Here is a 23,510-nt window from a genome sequence, read left to right on the forward strand (position 1 = left end):
AACATCTCCAAATAGGCCCGGGGCCTTCGACCACAGAGGAGGGACTTGGGGGTGTGAGAAGAAGGACCCAACATTTATTGAGCATCTACTGCAAACCGGGTCCCAGGGTTACCTGCACTGCTTTATCGAGCCCACACACAATCGTTTGGGGAAGATGCTATTACCCCCGTGTTACTGAGGCAAGGCGAGGGAACTGCCCAGGGTCACACAGCCAGGCCAGGTCAAGCCTGTTCTCTCTAACATTTGCTCAACACACCTGGGCCTTCCTCCTGCCTCAGCTTCTGGGCAAGGTGATCCCTGGAGATTCCACGGAAATCTTGTCAACCACCAGCATTTTGTAAAATGGTCCAGATGAGAAGGTCCTCACAAATCTTGCCAGGGCTATTTTGCTCAGAGTGAAACTCAGTAAATTAAGATGTCACACAAGCCTTTCGGCTTCCACAGGGAGTGACTGTGGCTGGAACAAATCTGTCCCAACACACAGGCAAATGGGCTTTGAGCAGACAGGTCATAAAGTTTATTTACTGCCGCTGGATTATGGTTTTAATTTATTGTTAAGAAAACAAAAGGCTTCCAAGGGCTCAGGGTGCAGGCTCTGTAGCAGTTTACTTTTGCCTATTCAGAGACTGGGATGCAGGCGGGAGAGGCAGCCAGGCTCTCGCATCAGACTGGCCTGGGATCCAGTCTCCACTCCACCATTTGCTGGCTGTGTGACCTTAAGCAAGTGGCACCACCTCTCTGAGCCTCAGTCTCCTTATCTGCAAAAAACGGGATTAAGCATAACACCCACCTACCAGGCACATTGGGATGCCTCCCAAAGACACTGGATGTAAATCTCCCACTGATGATGGATATCATTACAGTTGTTATTATTGAAATACATCCCTTAAGCAGTTGCCTCTAGAGCCAACTTCTTGACTTCCTGTCACTAAAATAGCAGGATGCCTGGCTGGACCTCTTAATTTCATCAAAATGGTCTGATGAGTCACAGCCTTAATTAACTTTCCGTGGTTTCACTGGGGCAGGAATCAGGCCCTTGCGTTTCACCCGCTCTTTCTGGCTCCAATAATGGAAGTGCATGTCTCTTATAAGCCATTCTGATTCTACAAAGACGAGCAAATGGCCCAGCAGACACACAGGGTTGCACCCAGAGCCAGCCTGTGAGGCCACGGAAAGACCTCTCCACAGAGCGTTACAACAAGGGCTTGAAACTAATGGAATGACCTTCCTTCTACCTGGTTCCTACAGTGGCTGCAATCTGGGTCCCCAGTTTGTGTGCTTATTCAACTGTGACCTCCAGCCGTGTCTTCCAGGCAGCCCTGGCAGGATGCGCTGGGCATCGTGAAGCATGAGTGAAGCGTCAGTATCCATTCCTGTTTGCAAAGCTGCTCTTTGCAGAGATGCAGAGTTGCGGAAAACCGCCGGGTGGGGGTGAAGCTCAGGTCAGGGCTGCTGCCTGGACATGGGAAAGGAGGCAGGGCTGAAGATGAGGAGAGCGCAGAATGTTCGTAGCTGCAGGCTCGGTGGAGGGAAACCACCACAAGCTGCTAAGGAAGCTGTTTGAGATTTGCCTGTGCAAGACCTGAGTTTGGACTGAGCTCTTTGCTCCTTGGGGGGCCCCAGCCTTGAGGGTTCGTCTTGGTAGCCCCTGCATCTGGCCAGGGCTCGGCTACAACGGGTAGGTGCTCCATAAATCTGTGCGAAGTAAATAAATGCTGCTTAACTCGTTTCCTTCATCTTATTTTTGTTACACCCCTGTCTTTTTCCAGAAATAATTTAAGGCAACTTGCAGGCTCCGTGATTCAGCAGTCACCCACATTCACTGGGTGCTCACGAGGTGCCAAGTTCTGCTTCGAGTACTTCACAGTTTCTCCATTGTGGCTTCGCAGCCATCCTCTGTGAGCAGTATCATTATTATTACCCCCATTTTACAGACGAGGAAAATAGCAACGAAGCAAATGGAAGGGACAAGGATGGGCATGGATTAGAGGCAGGTGTTATAATAGTGCCTGTACTTGCAGCAAATGGGCAATAAATTGGCTCAAGGTTTTCTGGAAGCCTGGCCAAAGACAGAAACTGGTACTGTTATAACATTCACAGAGTCCAGAAGAGAAAAAAAAACTGATGGCTCCGAAGATGCGTAAGTGGCTCCTATCTAAACTGTGTGGCCTTGGGCAAGTCACTTCTCTCTCATCCTCTGTTTTTTCCTCTGTACAAAAGGAGCAATTACAATACTGTCCCATCAGAGGGCAGTTACGAAGGTCAAAAGAGATGAGAAATGCAGCAAGTCCAGTGCCTGGAACCCAGGAGATGCCCCATCAACATTCATCCTCCTGTCTTACTTCTGGCCTTTTTTCTCCCTCCGCTTATTGAAGGAGGCATCTTGGAGCGTGGGTGTTTAACTGTAAAATCATTGGCGAGGCCGCCCAGTCAGTTCCTTATTACATAAAAGGAAGAAAGGAGCTGTGCAAGGCAGCTCGGGGCTTTTCAAGCACGCTTGCTCCTGAATTTCATGAGTGGTGAGCAGCTGAACGGTTTGGTGAGTTCCCACCTGGGCTCGGCTTGAAATCCACGCTAAAATGAAAGGTGCCCCCCGACTCCCCATTTGAGTGCCATGCCTTGGGAGACTTGGGAAAGTCACGCTTTTCTGTCATCTCCTGCAGCTGAGAAATGAAATTGATTTTCTTGGCCTCATTTTCATGTTTTAAAGAACTACTTCCCCGGGGATCCCCTGAGAACTGAAATGGAGGAAATCTCATTCATATTTTGCCTTGTAACCCAGAGACTAATCATGCACCTGACAACAGATTCTGATGGAAACCTAGTCCACAGCAGGCCCCGGGCCAGGCACGTGGGAGGCAGGGATGACATGTACGTGGGCTCTGCTCTCAGGAGGGACTTTTGAAGGGGAGGTGAGGATCACCGTGATGAAGACAGCCCTGTGAAAGGGGTCCTCCACCAGCCTGGGACGAGAGGGGGAAACAGCGATCCAGGCAGAGAGAAGAGCCTGTGCAAAGGAATAAAGCTGTGGGTGGTACATGATGGTGAAAGAGGAGGCTTGAAAGGTAAACAGAGGCAAGCTCAAGGAGGAGCATGGGTGTCAGACTACAGAGTTTACTGGGTGTACTAGAGAGCTAACTGGTGTTCACTGATGCGGTTCCATTGAGTGTTAAAAATTACTTTGGCGGTTTGGATGAACACTGAATTGGAGGGGGTAAAATTGGGAGGTAGGAAGACCAGTCAAAGGCTCCAAAATTAATCCAGACTGGAACAAGTATTCCATGAGTGTCTTCTTCACAGCCCAGTACTGAGCTAGGTATTTTGAGAGATATCAAAACAAGGAGACAATCTTAGGTTTACTGGCTGACAACTGTGTTTTGGTGCTTTGCATATGTTATCTCACGTAAGCATCACAAAACAGGATCAGCACCTCCATTTTATACATTAAAACCCTAAAGCTCAGGGAGGTAAAGCGAAGTGAGTCACAAGGGGAGCTGGTGAGTAAGGCAGGTGTGCTGGGCTCTACCCCTCAAAGACCACTGTGGCCCTACTCTGCAGGGCAGCGTCAGGAACAGATGGGAGCAGGCCCCAACACAACGAGGAAAGATGACTTGTTGCATCAGTGCGTGCAGCCTGGAGTGAGATGCTGTACTCTAGATCCAAGATGACTAATACATGCCTACAGGGTAATCTGTAAGTACAGAGCCTTGAGCTTTGTTAATATTCCATGATAAACGATGTTGCTTTAAAATCAAATTCACATAAATGGAGGTTTCAGCTATACAGCCAGCATCTCACGAATAGTAGCTTGTGGGCCACGTCTGGTACTTCCATGAGTCACTCACACCACCTACCCCAAGGCCTGGGACACAGTGGCTGCTCTGTAAATACTTATTGACTGAATGGGGCCACTTAGAGAAAAATCACTAAAGGGAGATGCAATTAAGAAAATAACAATGGGTGCATTTCAAAGTACAATCTTTCAAATCTTTAGAGAGGTAGCTGGGTACAAATGGAACTTATTTGTTTATTAATTCTTCACATATTTACTGAACACTACTCACACCCTCCCAATAACACTAAGCCAGATGATTTTATGGGTTAATTCTGTTTTTTAAAAAAACTCAAAGAAACAGATTATTTCTCCACTCATTCAAATTTTTTAGAACATGGAAAAAGAAAAAGATATGTGCATTCTCTTTACAAAGGCAGCATAACAATAATACTATACCTGATAAAGACAGCACACACAAAAACACTCAATACCTCACAACATTATTAATGCAAAATTTCTAAATAATATATTAGCAAATAGAATTTAGCAGTAACCCATGATCAAATGAGGACATGTAAGAACAGCTTAATAGTTAAAAATATGTTAATATAATTTGCCATAACATTAGGTCCAAAAAAGACAAACCATATGATCATCTCCATAAATGCAGAAACAACATTAGGGAGAAAAAAAAATCCATCAATATGTAAATGGTGAAATACTAGAAATAGCAGATCTGAAAGTACTGACCAATGCAATTAGACAAGAAAATGACATTAGGAGTCTAAAAATTGCAAAGAGGAAATAACATAAGAAAACTAAATATCAGAAAACAGAAGCAATATCAGCATTATAGGCAGATGATACAATTATATATGTAGAAAGTCCAAGGAGTTCAATTTTTAAGCAAACTATTTGAAACAATAAGAGACGTTGGTAACTGTCTGGTGGCAAATAAATGTACAAAAATCAAAAATATTTTTATTAAGTATAAATGAAAACCAGTTAGAAAAGATAATGGAAGAAAAGGTCCCTTTTACAACATCAACAGAAAATAGGTAAAATATTTTGGAATAAATTTAATAAGAACTGTAAAGATGATTTTAAAGCTCAGCTGAGAACCTTGAAAGAAGACGTGAACAGATGCAAAGTTAAATCTTGTTTCTACATTGACTCAATAATTTAAAGATGTAGCTTCTCCTCAAATTAATCTATAAATTCATATAACCCAAATTAAAAGTAGCAGGAATTTTTGGAACCTAAAAAATCTATCAACGTTTATCTGGAAAAGCAAATGTGCAAGAACGGGTGAGGAGTTTCTGAAAAGAAAAAGGACTAAGACAAGAACAGTTTATGCAGATTTTAAGATTTTATTATAAAACTATGTAATTGAGTCAACTTAGTATTGTGTCAACTTTCAATATCAAATAATTGTCAGATCCGTGAAAGAAAAGAGAGTATAGAAGTAAACCCAAGTACATATGGGAATGCAGTATCTAAAAAGGCGGCGTGTCAAGTCAGAGAGAGGAAGGATTGACTAACGATAGTAAAACAACTGGAAGCTGGCCACTCACAAACAAACGAAGTGGGATTCCCACCTTCCTCCTTACAAATTCCAGATGGATCAAAATTTTAACATAAAAAATAAAATCACAAAAGTACCAGAAGAAAACATGAGCTTACGGTGGGAGAAGGGCTTGATTTTTATAGAGTCAAATGTACCAATATTTTCCTTTATGCCTTCTGGAGTTTGTGATTAATTTGAGTTAAAGCAAAAGTAAGAAATCCTGCAGGCTTAAAAAAGAAGTTGCACCATAAACAAAACCAAAAGAGAAAGGACAACTGAGAAAGTACCAACCAAGTGAGAATGACTAAGTTCCTAGCTTTGGGAAGAGGCCATGCAAATCAGTAGGAAGGAATGACTAGTGGTCCAACCAAACAGGACACTTTGCGGGAAGGGAGCAAAGGTCAAACGGTCAGTAACTACAGGAGTCCCCTCTTAGCCACGGGGTCCCTTTCCATAGTTTCAGTTGCCCACGGTCTGAAAACGTTAAATGGAAAGTTCCAGAAATAAACAATTTGTGAATTTTAAATTGCCCGCCATTCTGAGTAGCACGATGAAATCTTACACCATCTCCCTCCATCCCGCCCAGGATGTGGATCATCCCTTTGAACTGCGTATCCTCTCTGTATATGCTACCCACGCATTAGTCACTTAGTAGCCATCTCGGTTATCAGATCAACCGTTGCAGTATCACAGTGCTTGTGTTGAATTAACCTTATTTTACTTAATAACGGCCCCAAAGGGCAAGAGTAGTGATGCTGCCAATCTATTACAGTAAATTGTTATAATTTTTCTATTGTATTATTAGTTGTTGATCTCTTACTGTGCCTGATCTATAGATTAAACTTTACCATAGGTATTTACGTATACAAAAAGTATAGTGCATGTAGGGTTGGGTACTATCCACGGTTTCAGGCATCCACTGAGGGTCCTGGAACGTGTCCCCAGTGGATAAGGGGGGACTACTGTACACGGCAAGGGGCTTGGTCTCACCAACAGTGAGTGACATACAAACTTAAACAAAGCGAGCTGCCATTTTCTATCTATCAGATTGGCAAAACCTTTAAAGTTTGTTCAAGTGGTTCCGGCAACGTGGAGAAGAACACATTCGTAGGCATGGTGGAGGAAGTAGAGACTGGTGGGAAAATTTTGGAAGAGAATTTGGCAAAATCAAAATTGGATTTACATACCCTCTGACAATGCTTTTAAAATGAAGATTTCCCATACATTACAAATATACTTACAAAATATGTGAAAGACGTATGTGTGTGTGTGCGTGGGTGTGTGTGGAGACATACACACTAGGACATTCACTGCAGCAGGGTTTTTAGTAGCAAAAGACTGAAGGTTCGAGCCACAATACAGGACTGATTGAGAAAGATTATGAAAATCCTCAGTCTACAGCCATTACACAAACAAAAATGAATCTCAGTGTGCTGACGTGGGAAGATCTCTGGGATACATTATTAACAGAAAGAAAGCAAAGTATAGAAGAACGTGATAAAACGGTCCCAGTTGAGAAACCAAAAAAGGGCACTAAATGTACATCCGCATATATGTACATGTATACATATATGCTGACATGTAGAAAAAGTGTCCAGGAATGTACGAAACTCCTCCTGGGCTATCCAGTAGAGCTTTGTGCAATGACAGAAATATCCTATAAATCTGAGCTGCCCAGTATGGCAGCCACCAGGCTTGTGTGGCTACTGAGCACTTGAAATGTGGCTTGTGTGACTAAGGAATTAAATTTTGAATTTTATTTCCTCTTGATTAATTTAAATGTATATAGCCAGCTGTGGCTAGGGGCTTCCAATTTGAACAGCACAGATATAGACAATAGACATTGTGGGTGAGAAGGATGGTGAAGGGAGAGAAAGGGAGACTTATTTTCTGGTTTATGTGTTTCCATACCGCTGGAAGTTTGCACATGTATACTCTTATTTAAAAAGAAAAGTTACTGACCTCCTGTTATTTCAAAGTCCCAGAGTCGATAGTCACAGGGGATGCAGAACTGAATCGGGTGGAGCCTGTCCTCAGGGGCCCCGCTTTCACAGGGCCGTGGGAAAATGCATGTAGGGAAACAACCGCACGAAGGAGGGCCAGTGGACGAACTCTCCCCAGCGAATAGGGTCCCAGGGGAGGAAGTGGTCAGCTCCACGTCTGACCGTGGGGAAGAGAGGGGGGGCGACTCGGACAGGCTGCACCCAGGAGGCGAGGTTTGAGCTAGGCCTACGAGACGAAAAGGTGACTACTAGACCTCAGGGGAGAGAAAGGCCATCACGGTGGAGGGAACAGACAAGCAGAAGGAGCGGAGGCGAGACAGGGCAGTGCCCAGGTTTCCATGCGTAACTGAGGTTGGTGGGAGGGCTGCAAAGGCGAAAGGAGAGGAGGTTGAAGAGATGAGCAAGAGACAGGTTCTGAGGAACGGGTACAATAGACTAAGGGCCTCAGAGTTCACCCTGAAGGCCAGGGGAAGCCCCAGAATGGTTTTAAGCAGGAAAAAGAAGTGATCACACGTGACTTTGAGAAGAGACACTCTGGCTATGACTTGGAATGTGAAAATCAAAGACAGAGCTGGAAATGAGGGGTGCAGTTTAAATATATACAAGACTTATTTTCATCCTACATAGAAAAAAAGAATAAAGCTATTTGTGCATCTAAAATTGCATTTTATACATTTTACTTTGCCAGTGAAACAATCACTTTTGGTCCTTTAACAGTTACGCAGTACCAAGGGAAAAGAAAACTCGAAGGAATGTATTTTTCCCACCTCCCACAGCCATCTCATTTTCTGTTAAGCCCTGTAGGAACTTGAGAGATCTTTCGTCTTTACCTTTACTAATTTCTCTAGGGCTTCAAATCTCCAGGAGATGGCTAGGCTAAGAAACTGAATACTCCACAAGTCTGACACGTCCTGGCAGGGCAGCAGTGACGTGACTCCTGTTTTTAGACCAACAAACCTGGTGGTAAATTCTAGACCAATGATTCTCAGCCCTGGCACTATTGCCATTTTGGGCAGGATACTGCTTTGTTGTGGAGACTGTCCTGTGCATCACAGGATGTTTGACAATATCCTTGGCTTCTACCCAGTAGATGCCAGTAGCACAAACACACGTGCACACGCGCGCACACACACATACACAGAGCGACCGCACAGAGTGACCATCCTGAATATCTCCAGACATTGCTAAATGTCGCCTGGGCAGCAAAATCACTCCTGGTTGGGAACCACTGTCTTAGGACATCACAGACAGAAGAGCCCGTGGGGCCCGCCCCCCCAGCCCCCTCATTTTACAGATGAGGAAACTGAGGCCCAGACACGGAGACCACAAACCAGGTTTCCTTACTCAGTTTAGGGATTTTCTTAGAGATTAAAGATCTTTTTCTTAGCTTCAAAGATATGCAATTAAAAAAAGAACTTGAAGTTTTAATTCAAGTCAACTTCATCTAGAGGAATATTCACTTAGTTTCTCTCTCTCTTTCTATCTCTCTCTCTTTCTCTCCCTGATATACATGATTCAGCCTAGAATTTCTATTTACTAACTTGGTTTTCTAGCCACGAGTGCTACCAAAATTAATAATAATAATAAAATAAGAGATTATGGAAGCATCCGCCCTTCTCTAATTCAGCATTTTCCTTTTTTCATTTGTTCACAGGGAAGAGGTTCACGGGGAGACGTCTAACGCATACCAGGGGCTGCTGTGTGCCAGGCGCTCTGCTAGGCACGTCACCAACATAATCGTCTCAACAACTGTCCGAGGCGGGCGCTGGTATACCCACTTTACAAAAGAGGTTCATGGAGGTGAGGTGACTTGCCTGTGGTCACACAGCCAGCGGTATCTAGAGCTGGCATTCCCACCCTGCCTGGCGGGTTGCACAGTAAACCTGGCTTCAGGTGGTGGAGCAGTGGGAGGGGTACGTAATGATCACCTGGGTGAGCACTGGGTCCCGCAGAGAGCCACACTCCCCCGCATTGCTCCCACCGCAGAGCCGGGGAGCTTGGCAGCATCTCCAGGAGGAAGCTGGGCTCTATGGCAGTTGCTATGACAACTAGTTTGCTTATAATTATAGAACGTGGTGGTGACGCGACGAGCTGCACATTCAACATTCAGGCACTTTGCTGGGGCCTGTCTTCTCTGATAGTTACAGGAGCTTAAACATCATAAATTAAAAAAAAAAAAAAAAAAAAAAAACCACATTTAATATAACCACTCGCTGCGGCAGTGGAGGCCCCGAGAGCGAGGAAGTCAGGAGATTAACCCTCCCACCGTGGGATGCGACTGAGAGGCAAGCCACACGACAAGGTGTGAGGAAAATGGCATGGATCCCTTGGGAAATTTTTGCTTTTCTTTCTTTTGGATCAGTGCATTTCAGGACTTGGCCAAACAGTGTATTCCAAAAGAAGAAAGAAGAAAAGAGAGCCAAAGAAAATTAGCCCAATGCTTAGCAAATCACAGAGATCAGCAGCAAAATTTTAGTATTCTAGCAACCACTTTGCAGTTCAGTTTAATTTAGTCAACTCCCCAAATGTGCAGGGTTTCCTGATTTGGAAGATGGTTTCGACAAAAGAGTACATACACACACGCACACGCACACACACACACACTCATAAACACATAGACACACAAGGTTTTCTGGGTCAGAAAACCTTGACTTTGCGCCTTATTGGCTGTGTGATGTTGAGTAGCTTAACTAACCTCTCTGATCCTCAGTTTTCTCATCTGTACATCAAAAATAATGCCCATTTAATGAGTTATAATAAACATAAAATGGGAAATGACTAGCAAACTACCTAGTACATAATAGGATCTCAATAAAATGGAAGTTATTGTTATTAAATAATTATAAATAAAAACTTTTAAAGTGACCATCTTCCGACACTGGATTTGAGGAACCTTTATGAAGCCCTACGTGCAGCACTCCAGTCTGCCATCAGCCAGGTGCAGAGAACTCTAGTGGAGCCAGCGTGCCGTCTCGGAGCCATGACAGGTGCAGGACCAGAGGCAAACGCTGGGACCGTGGGCCACCCAGGTGAGAAATGGACAGGAGACCGAGGACAGGTTTCTGGAGGAGGTGAGATCTGAGCTGGGTCACAAGGCAGGAAACGTGGGGTGGCAGCAGAGGCAGAGGGAACCGCATGGGGGAAGCCCTGGAGGGGTGCAAAGGTGTACAGGCTTGCAGAGCTGAGAGGCCCAGAGCATGGGGGGTGTAGGAAGCCAGTGGCAGGGGGACTGGAGCTGGCGGCAGGGCCACCTTTGGGAGAGCCTGCTAAGGGCCTCCCATGTTGCCTGTAGGAGGTAGGCGGCCATCAGAGATTTCTCAAGCAAGATCTGATGATCCGGTCTGGTTTTGCGCACAGTGGGTGGGATGGAGATGGCAGGTGGAGAGCTGGCACAGTGGAAAGGGCGAGTAAGGAGGCACGGAGCCAGGGCAGTGCCAGCCGAGATGGAGGGCCTCCTGAGGCGGAGCCGGGCTTGGGGCCCCCCAGAGAGCCAGCCGACGGGGAAGCATCCATCCAGACAGATGAGCAACTCCCCAGAAACGAAACTATTGCGTAATGACGGGAGGAAGTCCCGTTTATCAACCTCTGTGGGACAGCACTGACTTCCACTGTCTCCCTTAGCCCTCACACCAGGCCTCTGACGTAGACATGGTTAACCCATTTCACAGAGCAGGAAGCACAGGTCCAGAAGGTGAAGTGACTTGCTTTAGTTCCCACAAACCCACAGTGTCAAGCCCCCAACCTGCGCATCTCCCCTCTCCCACCTTGCCTTTCCCACAGTCTCGCGCTGGTGAACGGGCTCCCGGGGCCAGAGGGCGGGATTTGCAGGGTTTGCCCGTTTCAGAGGTGTGAGTGCTCCCGCCGTGGTGGGTTACGAGCTTCCAGTGGTTGAACAACTACGGTGCCAACTTTTAATCAGTCAGCCCCTGCAGGCGTCCCACGGGAAAGAAGAAGACCCACTCACTCTAGAAGTCATCTACGCTAAATCAATCGGCAAGTGACTTGCTTTATGGCAGCCTTTATTTACCAATGCTTGAATCAATGAGAATGAGAAGCCAGGACGAAAGCAGCCAGTCACCCGGCGACCTGTGGAGTGTCACTGAATCGCCCAGTCCTTTACCCAAACCCCGAGCGCCTTCCTCCTGAGACAGCACCAAGGATGTTTTCTCTCCCAGGGAAATGTTTTGTTAAAAAAAAGAAATTCAGCCACATTTGCTTTTCAATTCTCAATAACAAGATATATTTCTGAAGGTCACTCTAATAGTACACTTCCATTGGGCCAGGAGAGGGCCCCCAGCCAAAAGCACAGGCTGGCATCTCTATTGCGATCTCCAATAAAGTGGAAGTGGAATGGCAAAGCTTCAGCACTCTCGCAGCCTTTCTCACACGCAAATTCTGCACCCCCCCACCCGCCCCCCCACCACCCCGCCCCCGTGCTGGATGCAGATGGTGACTCTGCTCCTAACTCAGCAGGCAGTGTTTTTAACAACTTACCTAAAATGTTCCTCAAAATAAAAAACAAAAAAATAGGAGGGCAACAGAAACCAAGACGACAGATAATAAAGTAAAATCTCTTGTCTCTATTTGCTGCCATCAGCAAATATTATAATCCCACCAACGGGCGGAGGCCCCTGGGATTTTGATGAAAAATGGGTAGAAGCAAATGGCAAAGCTATCAGTGGAGTCCCACCGCTGGGGACCGTGGCATCAGAGGAAGAGATTTACGAGAATGTGTCATGAGCGAGAAGCTTAGAAGCAAGGATAGGCCCCGATTTCAAATAAAGATATTGAAAATGAGGTAGCCGGAGCTCCCGCGTTCACCAATGTGGAGCTGTTCGGTCAGCCACGGGGATTTTTTGTTTGCTCATTCACCTGTTTATTCAGGTATTCAAGACATCTTTTGGAGCCCAGGGTGCCCAGCCACTGGCTAGGATCTTGGAGTGCAAAGATGAGGAAGACATCATCCGGGCCTCAAGTCAGCGAGAGACCCAGCAGGTAACGCCACGATGCCAGCCCTGTGTAACTGGCGCTAGAAAGGAGGGTCGTAGAGCAGATGTGGGCATCCCAAGGAGGAAGGACAGACTTCACACGGGCGGGCAGGGAAGACCGCACAGGCCAGGAACCATTTGAGCTGGGCGCTGAGTGATGAATAGGGAGTTTGCCCAGTGGTGGAGGCGGGAAGAGCCTTCTAGTGTGAAGGGACAGCAGGAGCAAAGACAGGAAGGCATAGAGTGCCTGGCACGATGGGGAAGGGCCAGTGCCCTGGGCAGCTCAGGCCACCTGTGGGAGGAGGCAGGCAAGCAGTGGAAGCCAGAGAAGGGTTTGAAGGATGGCAATGCCGTTGTAGGGCACGGGCTTTGGGAAGATTCGTCCTCCAGGGCAGTGAGCAGAGTGGACGGGAGCGGGCTGCGGATGTGGGCAGAGGGCCCGCCAGGAGGCTGGGCCGGCAGATGACGAGTGAGAACAGAGAAGAAAGCACAGTTACCGGACACTTTCGGGAGGGAGAGGGGCCTGGACTCCGCTGGCTGGTAGATGTGACAGCTGACCCCCGGGAGGCTGGTTCTGGGATTTCGCCGTGTCCCTTCCCATGTTGGTGTTAGAGGGGACGTGAGTGGAGTTGAGGCCTGAGACAAAAGCCAATGCGCCCATGTCTTTGCTGGACAGAGAGAAAGAGAAGCAGGAAAGGAGCAAGTGGCAGGTGCATCGGCTCGGCCGCCTGCCCTGGAGAGCTATTCTCTCGTGGCCAGACTCCCCTTCCACTTGTGGCAGCTTCCTGCCAGCAGCCTTCTCTACCGCCTCCCCCCTGGTCTTGGCCTCCTGCTCTCGGCCTGGGAGCACACCCCATCCACAGCCTCCTGGCCTCTCTGAGCCTGATCTCCTTACCTGCAAGCGGAGTGATAACCCGCCAGCCCGGTCTGCTGGGATCCTTCAGTGGGACGACACACACTAAAGTGCCAGTTACTGTCGGGGGCAGGGCAGGAGCCCAGGAGTTGAGTGGATCAGCGAATGGATGAGACAGTGAGAAAATCGATGCTGTATAATGTTAGGCCTGACATTTCTACTGGAGTTTTATTTATTTTTGCTTTATTGGTTTGTTGTTGTCATTTGTTTTTAATAAGAGCCCACAGACATCAGTTCTTTAAAACTGGTGAGTTCTGGGGCCAGCCCGGTGACATAGTGGTTAAGTTCGTGTGCTCTGCTTCCGCGGCCCAGGGTTCACGGGTTCGGATCCCAGGCACAGACTTATGCACCCCTCATCAAGCCATGCTGTGGCAGGTGTCCCACATATAAAATAGAGGAAGATGGGCATGGATGTTAGCTCAGGGCCAGTGTTCCTCAGCAAAAAGAGGAGGATTGGTGGTGGATGTTAGCTCAGGATTAATCTTCCTCAAAAAAAAATAACAACAAGAAAAAAAATGGCGAGTCCTGGTCCCTTTGCACTAATGCGTCCCTCCCATGCTGACTTCTCCCGCTGGTTGTGCGCTGGATCTGGTCTGCAGGCCGCCCCAGGAGCCTTCCTCATGTGCCTGGACACCCTCCAATCTGAGCTTGTCCAGGCTATGGCCACCAGAGTCAGGTTTGCTAACTCCTGAATCAGGATGTGAGGTCAGGGATGAATACTGAGGAAGTCACAAAAGACTCGTGCTAGCGTCGTAACACGCCCAACACCCACTGCATCCCGGGCCCTGTGCTGGGAACTGGGAACACGTGGGTGGGTGGGGTGTGACCCTGCCCTCAGGGATCAGAGGCCGGGGTGGGGGCTGCAGATGCAGGCACAGCCAGTTACAGCACAGCAGCGTTCAAGGCCCCCATACAACCTGCAGAGCCCAGAGGAGGCACCAAACCCAGCTGAGAGAATCAGGGGAGGCATCCCAGAGGAGGTGACCCTACACAGACAGTACAGCCAAGAAGTTGGCCAGAATATTCTTGTCTAATCCACACATTTGTGAGCCACTTGAAAGCAAGGATTTCGTGTTCTGCATCTTTGAGTCTCCAACAGGCATTCAGCCCAACCCAGAGCAAACATTAATAAAGCCAAGAAAGAAACGGGAGGAAGAGCAGGAGGAGGGAAAGAGGGCAGGCAGGCCCCAGCTTGGCAAGGACAATGGCAGGTGGCACTGAGGTGTGGCTGGGAGAGTGGGACATGGAGCCTCAGGGCTGGGTTCTTTTTTGTTCATCCTGGATGAGTGGCCTTGGGATTCACTTCACTCCTCTGAGCATCAGTTTTCTCATCTGCAAGATGGGGATAATATTAAGAGTCCCTGGCTCACAGGTTGTTGTTAGACTGAAAAGTGGATGTAAGAGCATTCTTAACAGATACTAGGATTATTCAAGTTATAACGGATATGTTAAGAAATAGCCTATAAAAAAAATTGCCTACACTCCCCAGTAGGCAGAGATGGCTCCAGAGGTCGCTGTTGAGAGCCAAAGGCCACCCGTGAAGGCTGGCATTGCACTGGCTACCGTTTAAACCGTTCCTCCAGGGTTTCCCAGCCACATTCTAGCGCAAGAGCCAGGAAACGGAGGTCCAGGTCTGTCTCAACCAACAGGAAAAAGGTGGCTAAGTAGGCAGGAAGCTCAGAGCCCAGGAGGGAGAAAAGGGATCTGAACCGGAAGGCAATGATGGGCTCGCTCAGTAAGACCTCGAGAGTGCCGAGGACTTCCACTATGCATTAGCCACATGGTGTCCCGGCTCACTGATGAGGAGTCAGGAGCTCAGAGAGGGGAGGGGACCTCCCCAGATCGCAAAGCTGAGAGGTGATGGGAACAGGGTCTCAGCTGCCCAGGTGAGTCTAGCCCCACCACCTGTGAGTTCCCCAGGACACCTCTCATCAGCTTGACAAAAACGGCTCCAAATGCAACACCCAGTTACTTCTCACAGACCAGCCAAGGGGTAGCCAGGTATGAGAGCATGACCAGGTGCACCAGCAACTTCCATAGCACCATACCCTCCGGGCACCAGCACCTTCCATCCCACCTATACCCTCCTTATCACCAACACCCTCCACAATACCTATGCCCTCCATAGGACCAGCACCCTCCATAGCACCTGTACCCTCCATACCACCAGCACCCTCCACAGCAACTATACCCTCTATACCACCAGCACCCTCCATAGTAATTATGCCCTCCATAGCACCAGCACCCTCCATACCATAAGCACCCTCCATAACCCTGGCACCCTGCCTAGCACCAGCACCTTCCATAGCACCAGCACCTTCCATAGCACCAGCACCCTCCATAGCACCAGCACCTTCCATAGCACCAGCACCCTCCATACCACCAGCACCTTCCATAGCACCAGCACCCTCCATAGCACCAGCACCCTCCATACCACCAGCACCCTCCATACCACCAGCACCTTCCATAGCACCAGCACCCTCCATGGCACCTGTATTCTCCATAGCACCCGTATTTCCATAGCAAAATCAGCTTCAGAAGAACTCTCGCTCCCAGGACTAAGAAAGAGGAGAGGCTTCTCTCTGTGCGCTCCCATCTTCTCAAATACGCCTGATGACAGATCTTACGAGTCTAGGCCCTCACAATGACTTCAAGAGCCTCTTGGTTTTAGAAATGACAAAAATCTCAGGCGATTCTTTCACCCTTTCTCAATTCATCCTCCCCACCCTGCCCTGCCCCTCTTTCTCTCTCGCAGTTTAATTGCTATGAGCTGCCTTCTCCAGATCAGTTTTGAGATGTGAAGTCACAAGCTGTTCCAGCAACGTGAAGGCATTGGAATGAGGGAGGGATGGCCTTTGGCGTCCCCATGGTTACCTCTGCCGTGGGCAGTACCCTGGAGGAGCGGGCAGCCATGTTTACCAGCTCCACGCTCTCAAAAACTAACTGGGAATTCTCCGACTTCCAGCCCTGGTTCTCCAGCCTAAATCTCCATCCTGCACTCCAGACCAGTTACGTCCAAAGGCGGCCAGACCACCTCCTCCTCCCGCATGGCCCCCAGGCACCTCACACTCAGTGCATCTCCCCAAGCCGGGTCCCTCAGCCTGTCACCTCAGCGGAAGGCATCCTGCTGGCCCAGCCAGCCAAGCCAAACCCTGAGGAGCACCCGACTCCCCTTTGTCCAACCAGAAACAAGTCCTCCATAAATTCCATCTCCATAACCGGACCGCGAGCCCCACCGCAGCTGACAGCTCAGACCCTCAGACTCTTCTTAATCGCCACCCCAGCCTCCTCCCCAGTGCCCTGAATCCACCCTCACTCCAGCAGATGCATTGTCCACGGCCCAGAAGCGAAAAAGAGCCTAGTGAATGCTCACAGCTTTACATAAGCGAAGGAATTTACTCTATTCCTCCCATCCTGGTCTAAGTGGCAGGGGACAGTCAGACCTGACCGAGGGCTGGCCCTGAACCTCAACGCCCTTCCTCCCTCAGCCCAAGGAATAATTGAGTCAAGCTGTGGGGGCCTCCGCAGGCCCCAGATCACTCCTGTTCTCTTGGCTGGCTCCCTCTGTCCTAACCGGCGGGTACATACTGCAGCAGCGCGGCCGAACAGAAGGGCGGTGGGCTCTGAGCACTGGCTCTGCGACTCACCAGCTGGGTGAGCAGGTCGCTGCTCCGAGCCACAGCTCCCCTTGAGAAATGAGGGCTATGTTAGCCTCTCAGGGGCTTGTGGGCAGCACACGTGATAAGAGAGCCGCACACCAGAAGTTGCCAAAGAGAACACAATGAATAAATAAGCCAGGGCCCAACACCACCACTGACGACATAGCCACAGACGGCATTTGACGCGTTTCTTTCCATGTCCTTTTTCCTCTCTACGCTTGTGGTTATTTCCTAGTTCCAAACCTAGAAAACATATAATTTCCATCTCTGCTTTTTTCACTCAACCTTCTCTGTGAAGTATTTTCCCAATTTATTGCAGGTCTTCATAACCATCATTTTAAATGACTGCTAAATAAGGCAAAATTCCATCAAAAACTTGTAACACTCTGGTAAAAAGAGCGCGTTTTTAAAATAGTTTCAATTTTTTCTGATTATTGAAACAATTATGCTTGCATAAAATTTGGAAAGCACAGGAAGGTAAAAAGAGGATGAAAATATCTCAGAAGGCTGTAATTTAGAGTAAACTAAATACTCTGGAAAAAAAATGATTCTTATCAAACCATTAAAATAGTCTACCCTATGGCTGTGGTCTTATTCACAGAAATCATGAGAAAGTAGTTGAAAATCTAGCATTGTTTCCAACACTTTGATTTTATAAATCACACTGCAATAACTATTCTTGTATGCGCATCTGGGCACATCGCTAATGATCTCTGCTGCCACTGGCCTGGTGCATGCACCTGATGCACCGAGACCCCACCCTCCCCTCCCAGCCGCCTGCTGGCTCTCGCAGGTGTTACACGCAGTTCAGGCCAGGTCCACGGGCACTGGGCCACGCTGTGTGCCGGACACTGAAGCTACAGCCAATAATAAAAGCAATCTCTGCCCTCAAAAGCAGTCAGCTTGCAGAGAAGCCCCACGTTCCGGGGGGTGCACACAGAGCTGCCACATTCCCTCCCTGGGTCCCACGCCCAGCTGCTGGAACACAGACTTAGCAGGGAGAAAGACAGGGACAGACACAGACCACCGCGTTTATCCACGTACCCACTCTACTTCCCACATAACCAATCAAGGGCTGTTTTCACTTCCAAAGCCCGCGGTCACAGTTGACACAAAATAGTTACTATTGGTTGTGTGCTTATCATGCAAAGATCCAAGTGCTTTGCATGTATTCTGCATTCCATTCTCACAGCAACCTACTATTATCCACTGACTTGCTTGTGGCCACGTGGCTAGTATAAAGCAGAAACAGGGCTCAAACCCAGCCAGACTGCTCCAATATCCATCCACAGAACCACTTGTTCTACCGCCTGCATGGCCGATTTTGCCTCCTAAATACCTTTTAGATCTGCCCACGTCTCTCTGCTCACCATCCTTGTCTGAGCCACTGTTGGTTTTTCACTTGGACGATTGAAGTAGCCTAAGAGTCTCCCCACACTCTGCCCACTACACTCCATTAACCATGTAAAAGCCAAAGTGCTTTTTTCAAAAATGGAATTTCATCTGTCCTTTCTCTTCCTCAAATCCTTCAGAAGTTTCCTTTATGCTTCTAGCATAAAACCTAAATTCTTGCATACAGCCCACAAGGCCTGGAATTGTCTACCCTCTGCCCACTTCTCCTGCCTCATCTCTGCCTGCTCCCCACACTCCTTCTAGGGCTCAGCTTCACTGCCCCTATTCTTACTCAGTGTTGGGGCGAGCCTCCCTCTAGCCTCAGGGCTTTTGCACAAGCTGTGCTCTCCTCAACCACCTAAGGTCCTAAGCGACTTCCGCAGGGTACCTACCCCAGGTTCCACCGTACAGCCTCACAGAGCATGCTTCACGGCTATTGCACGCAACTCATCCATGATACATATTTATCACTTCTCCTAGAGACCCCTCCGCCAAGACAAACAAAGTTAACCATTTGATTTTTACCACTAAGAAGTCAGCTTTTCTTTCCCTTCGTCTTCTTTTTGTATTGCAACCATCCGTTAACTAAAATATGAGTTTCTTTACCTATTTCCATTACATTTCCTGGAGGTTGTGATGGAAAGGCACGGAGGTGGGGTAAGGAAGAAAAAGAAGAAATGGGACACAATTATCGATTATCAAAATATCCGAACACTCCGGGCAGAAGAGAGCTAAGTGGTCCTCCGGAGGCGGAGCTTGTGTCGTTTGATTAGACTCAGTGACCCGGATGGAGTGCACCCGCCCTCGAGAAACCCTGCAGAGGTAGCGTCGTCCTCTCCCTGCCCGGGAGCGCCTGCTCCCCCAGCGCGAGGTGTCCGAGCTGGCCGAAGCCAGCCTTACCTTTACTCTTTCTGTTAGACCATCAAGAAACTGACCGTAAATTCAGCGATTTTCGGCACCCGGAACTTCCCTTTGTTCTTCTGCTCGGGCTGGTATTCCGTTCGCGTCTTCACGATAACCTGAAACGTTCAACAGGCGTTAGCACACCTGGAGGCTTGGGACATTTTTCTTTTTCTTTTCTTTTCTTTAGTAACTAGAATTGATTATACAATGCATAAAGATCAGAAAATAAAGAACCTCTCAAACACACACAAGAAAATAGAAAATTCAAATTACCCGTAATATTTCCCCATTCCAACAGAGACGACCACAGGTGACAATTTCAGTCACAGCTTTCCAGATGTTTTTACATGCATAAATATGCATGTATTATATATTTGCTATTTATGCAAATGTATGATTTCTTTTTATGAGATAGACTCATACTTCACAAATTATAACCCGCTTTTATCCCCCAACACTATACTAACATTTTTTTCCATGGGGACAAATGTGCGATTTCATTTTGAGGTAGCATAATACTTCACTGGATATGTATACTAGAATTAATCTAATTAGCCTCTCGTTGTTGAACATTTAGGTTGTTTCTACAGTCGGGTTACATAAACAAGTTATGAGGAATATCCTGCAGCTAAACCTTTGCACGTATACTTAATTCCAATTTGATTTTGGGACCTCCACAAAAAGAAACATGAAGGCCCATTGAATCTATTGTAGCATCTTATTTTTCCAAAGCCTGAACGTCTTGCAGGGGCGGTTAATATCCGATCAAGATGTGCTGTCAACCTGCCAAGACACTGATGCCACTCCATCCCACTGTGCAGGCGAAGTGGAAGGAAAAAGACAGCTGACAGGTAATCAGTAACTATTCCCGAGTGCCATCGTGTCCCAGGGACACAGATGCTGTCTGAGCCTCAGGGCCTCATCTACACACTGTGGACAATAACCATAACCCCTATTTAACAAGGCTGTTTTGAGGGTTAAATGCGATGATGATAGTAATATTTTTGGACCCACTTATTACGTGCCAGAACTAGATTAAGCACTTCATATACTTTATCCACATGCCACTACTATTTCCATTCTCTTGACAAGGAAACTAAAGCTCAGAGATTCCAAGATGCTTGTCCAAGGTCACACAGCTGAAAGGAAGCAATCTTCTGACCATGATCACTCTGACTTCTCATTAGAGCTTAAAGTAACCAAATTTTCACTGAAAACTCCCACCAAGTCTTCCTGGAGACAAACAGGCCAGTGTATGGATTCAGACCAGAATTCTTCTGTGAAGAATGTTCTTTAAAATCTGAGAGGCATGCTATGGACTAAATGTAGCTCAAAAGGGAAAGGATGGGGACAGAACTACTATGATCGAACATCTCCTGTTTGGTGATTGAATATATTGGTTAAAGAGGCTGTGGGGCCCAGCCCATTGGAACATGTCTCCCTCCCTGACATCTGAACCCACCTGCAGACACAAATTCTGCTGTCGTGTCCCACCCCACCCCAAGACAAAAAGACAGCCTGGTGTCTTTCCCCAGGGGCTGCTGCAGCCACACAAGGAGGGAGAGGCTTTGGGGGTGGGGTGGAGGAATGTTCTGTTATTTTTCTTTTCTTCCTAGTACGTACCTCAAAGAACAGGAAAGCAGAAGCCTCTGCACCACGGGTAAGAAAAACAATCCTCAAGCTTTGTGAATTTACAATCCAGCGAGCATTGGCCACGTGACACGGGTCACATCACTTAATTCTGTGCCGTGAGGCAGATACCAGTATTGTCAATACTGTGGGGAGGCGTAAGAGTGTGGGCGGATGCGAATCCTGGCTCTACCACAAAGCCTTCTGGGTCTTGATTTTCTCATCTATAAGATGGGAAGGTAACCACAACTACCTCAGTGGGTTGTTGTGAGGCTTAAATGACTTAACACAAGTTCAGCCCTCAGACCATTCATTTAACGACAAAACTTTATTTGAACACTGCCCCTGAGAGCTGCCGCATGTTCTTCTGTGGATGTCTGCAGCGGATGTGGAATTGGGCCTGGCTTGCGCCTGTCAGCCTGCAGGTCCTCCGTACCCAGCCTATCAGGGGTGATACAAGGACTTCTTAAGAACAATCCTGTTCAAGCAAGATCCTGAACTCCCTGTCTGAGAAAAAAAGGGTTTTGAAGGATGAATAGAAGTTTCCCAAGTGAGTAAGCCAGGGAAAGACGTCTTCTGCAAAGAGAAACACATGGCTGAAGAAACAAAAGTGTGAAATAGCGTGTGGTCTACACGTTTTGCTATTTTGCTGGCATGTGAACTGGCTAGGCAGGCGAGAGTGGGGAACTAACGTAAATAAGAGAGCAAGCACTAAAGCACAGCCATAGGCTGGGTGCTTCTGTCAGTACCTAACTCACGACGTCTGGAAAGGGCCAAACGACATGGTATATCTGCAGGTGCTTGTGAACATAAAGGATATTCTACAAATTTTAATTATTAGACATTTTTTGGATATCATTAGATCAACTGTCAGGTTATGAAGTGGTATAGAAAATTTAGATGTCTGATCACTTCTCTGAATCCACATTGTTAGAAATATTCACTCACTTGGAATTATAATTGCAACTCCCTACCCTTCGTGGTGTGTGTGTGTGTGTGTGTGTGTGTTATAATACATCTCAGTATCTATTGCCAAGCACTGTGAATTCCCTGGTCAGTGTGCCATGTGAGCCATCAGCCTCGGGGCCACAATCGCCTTCTACGGTAGGCAGCATTCTAAGATGCGCCCCAAGATTCCCGCTTCCTGCCATCCCCACACATGCACTCATAATCTCCTCTCTCAAGAGAGTGGGCAGGACCTGTGAATATGATGGCAGAGTCTCTCCCATGATTACATTATGAAATGTAAAACTCCATCATAGCAGGTTAGGTTGACTGCTACCAGGGGGAAAGGCAGGAGGGGGGAGGGTGGAAGGAGTAAAAGGACACGTGTGTACGGTGGCAGATGGTAATTAGTCTTGGGTGGTGAATACAATGTAGTTTACACAGAAATCGAAATAAAATGATGTACACCTAAAATTTATATAATGTTATAAACCAGTGTTACCGCAATAAAAAAAAAAAAAAAACACCTCCATCACAGCAGACTGGAGACAACTCCTGCTGCCGGCCATGAAGAAGTCTGTGGACGTGTTGTGAGAGGACCATGCAGCTACACCTGAGGGCGGCCTCTAGGAGCTGAAAGTGACCCCAGTTGACAGCCAGGTCGCTCGCGAAAATGAGGACATCAGTCCTACAATCTCAAGTAACTGAAATCTGCCGACAACCTGAAGGAGCATAGAAGAGGACCCTGGGTGCCAGACGAGAAGGGAGCCCAGCCAACACCTTGATTCCAGACCTGTGAGACCCCGAGCAGAGAACCCAGCTCACCTGTACTAGACTTCTGACCTATAAAACTGTGAGATGATAAATTTGTGCCACTAGATTTTTGGTAATTTATGACACAGCAATAGAAAACTAATATGCCTTCCCACGGTGCTGAGCCCACCTCAGCTGCCTCTTGGCCTGAGCCCTTCCCTGCCGGGTCCTGAGCCGTCAGAGTGCTCTCCAGCGTCTGCACAGCACACATCAAATGTGAAGAAGCACGTGCTTCTTAGTCCTTCCCTCTGCCCCTCTATCTTTAAAAACATCCTTCCCAAAGCTTCTCAAAATGCTCAAAACCATTTTCATCATTCCCTGTAAATTTAAAAGACTCCTTGCCACAGCCGCCATGTTGAGACGGGAGACAGAACGAAAATAATATTACTGTCAGAAGGAGACAATGAATAATCATTGCAGGCAATATCATTCTAATTGTCATAATAAATATTTCGTGGTTGCTTCTCTAGCATTCATTTCCTTCTTCCATCAAAAGCCCCGTGATATTCCTTTGGGGAACTCACCTCTGTCCCACGTGGCAGTCGTGTAGTCTGGTGGGGTCCATCCCCCCCCTTGATGACAGGATGGTTTCTGATTGGATTAAGCCAATCAGGGCATACTATCCTATTGGTCACAAAATTTGATTGGCTCAGAGATGGGCACATCACCCAATTTGCACCAATGAGATATAAGGCCATACTGGCGAGGACTTGGGGAAAGAAGCCTCATTGCCCTTTAGGAGTGTCCCCAAAGAGTGCGCTCGTCCTCTGGGTGGGGTGAGGACTGGAGCTCTGGAACTGCTGAAGCGATTGTTCCACTGCGAGGAGGAGCAAGAGTGAGGTCGAAGGCAGCACATCAGGGAGGAGAGAGCCGAGGGGAAACCGAGGTGGAGGTGGGCCCTGATGACACTCTGCCCTCTAGAT

General features: G+C 47.6%; 1 protein-coding gene across 1 annotated transcript in view; it reads right to left on the bottom strand.

The window, feature by feature from the left end:
• Window positions 1–23,510, bottom strand: part of NSG2 (neuronal vesicle trafficking associated 2) — a 57,902-nt gene that overhangs the window by 21,378 nt on the left and 13,014 nt on the right. Inside the window, exon 3 of the mRNA XM_023617214.2 lies at window positions 19,233–19,316. Within this exon, the coding sequence (XP_023472982.1) occupies window positions 19,233–19,316 (84 nt within the window). The remainder of the gene's footprint in view (window positions 1–19,232; window positions 19,317–23,510) is intronic.

The sequence above is a fragment of the Equus caballus genome, chromosome 14 (genome assembly GCF_041296265.1).
Source record: "Equus caballus isolate H_3958 breed thoroughbred chromosome 14, TB-T2T, whole genome shotgun sequence".
In the NCBI taxonomy this organism is placed as follows: domain Eukaryota; kingdom Metazoa; phylum Chordata; class Mammalia; order Perissodactyla; family Equidae; genus Equus; species Equus caballus.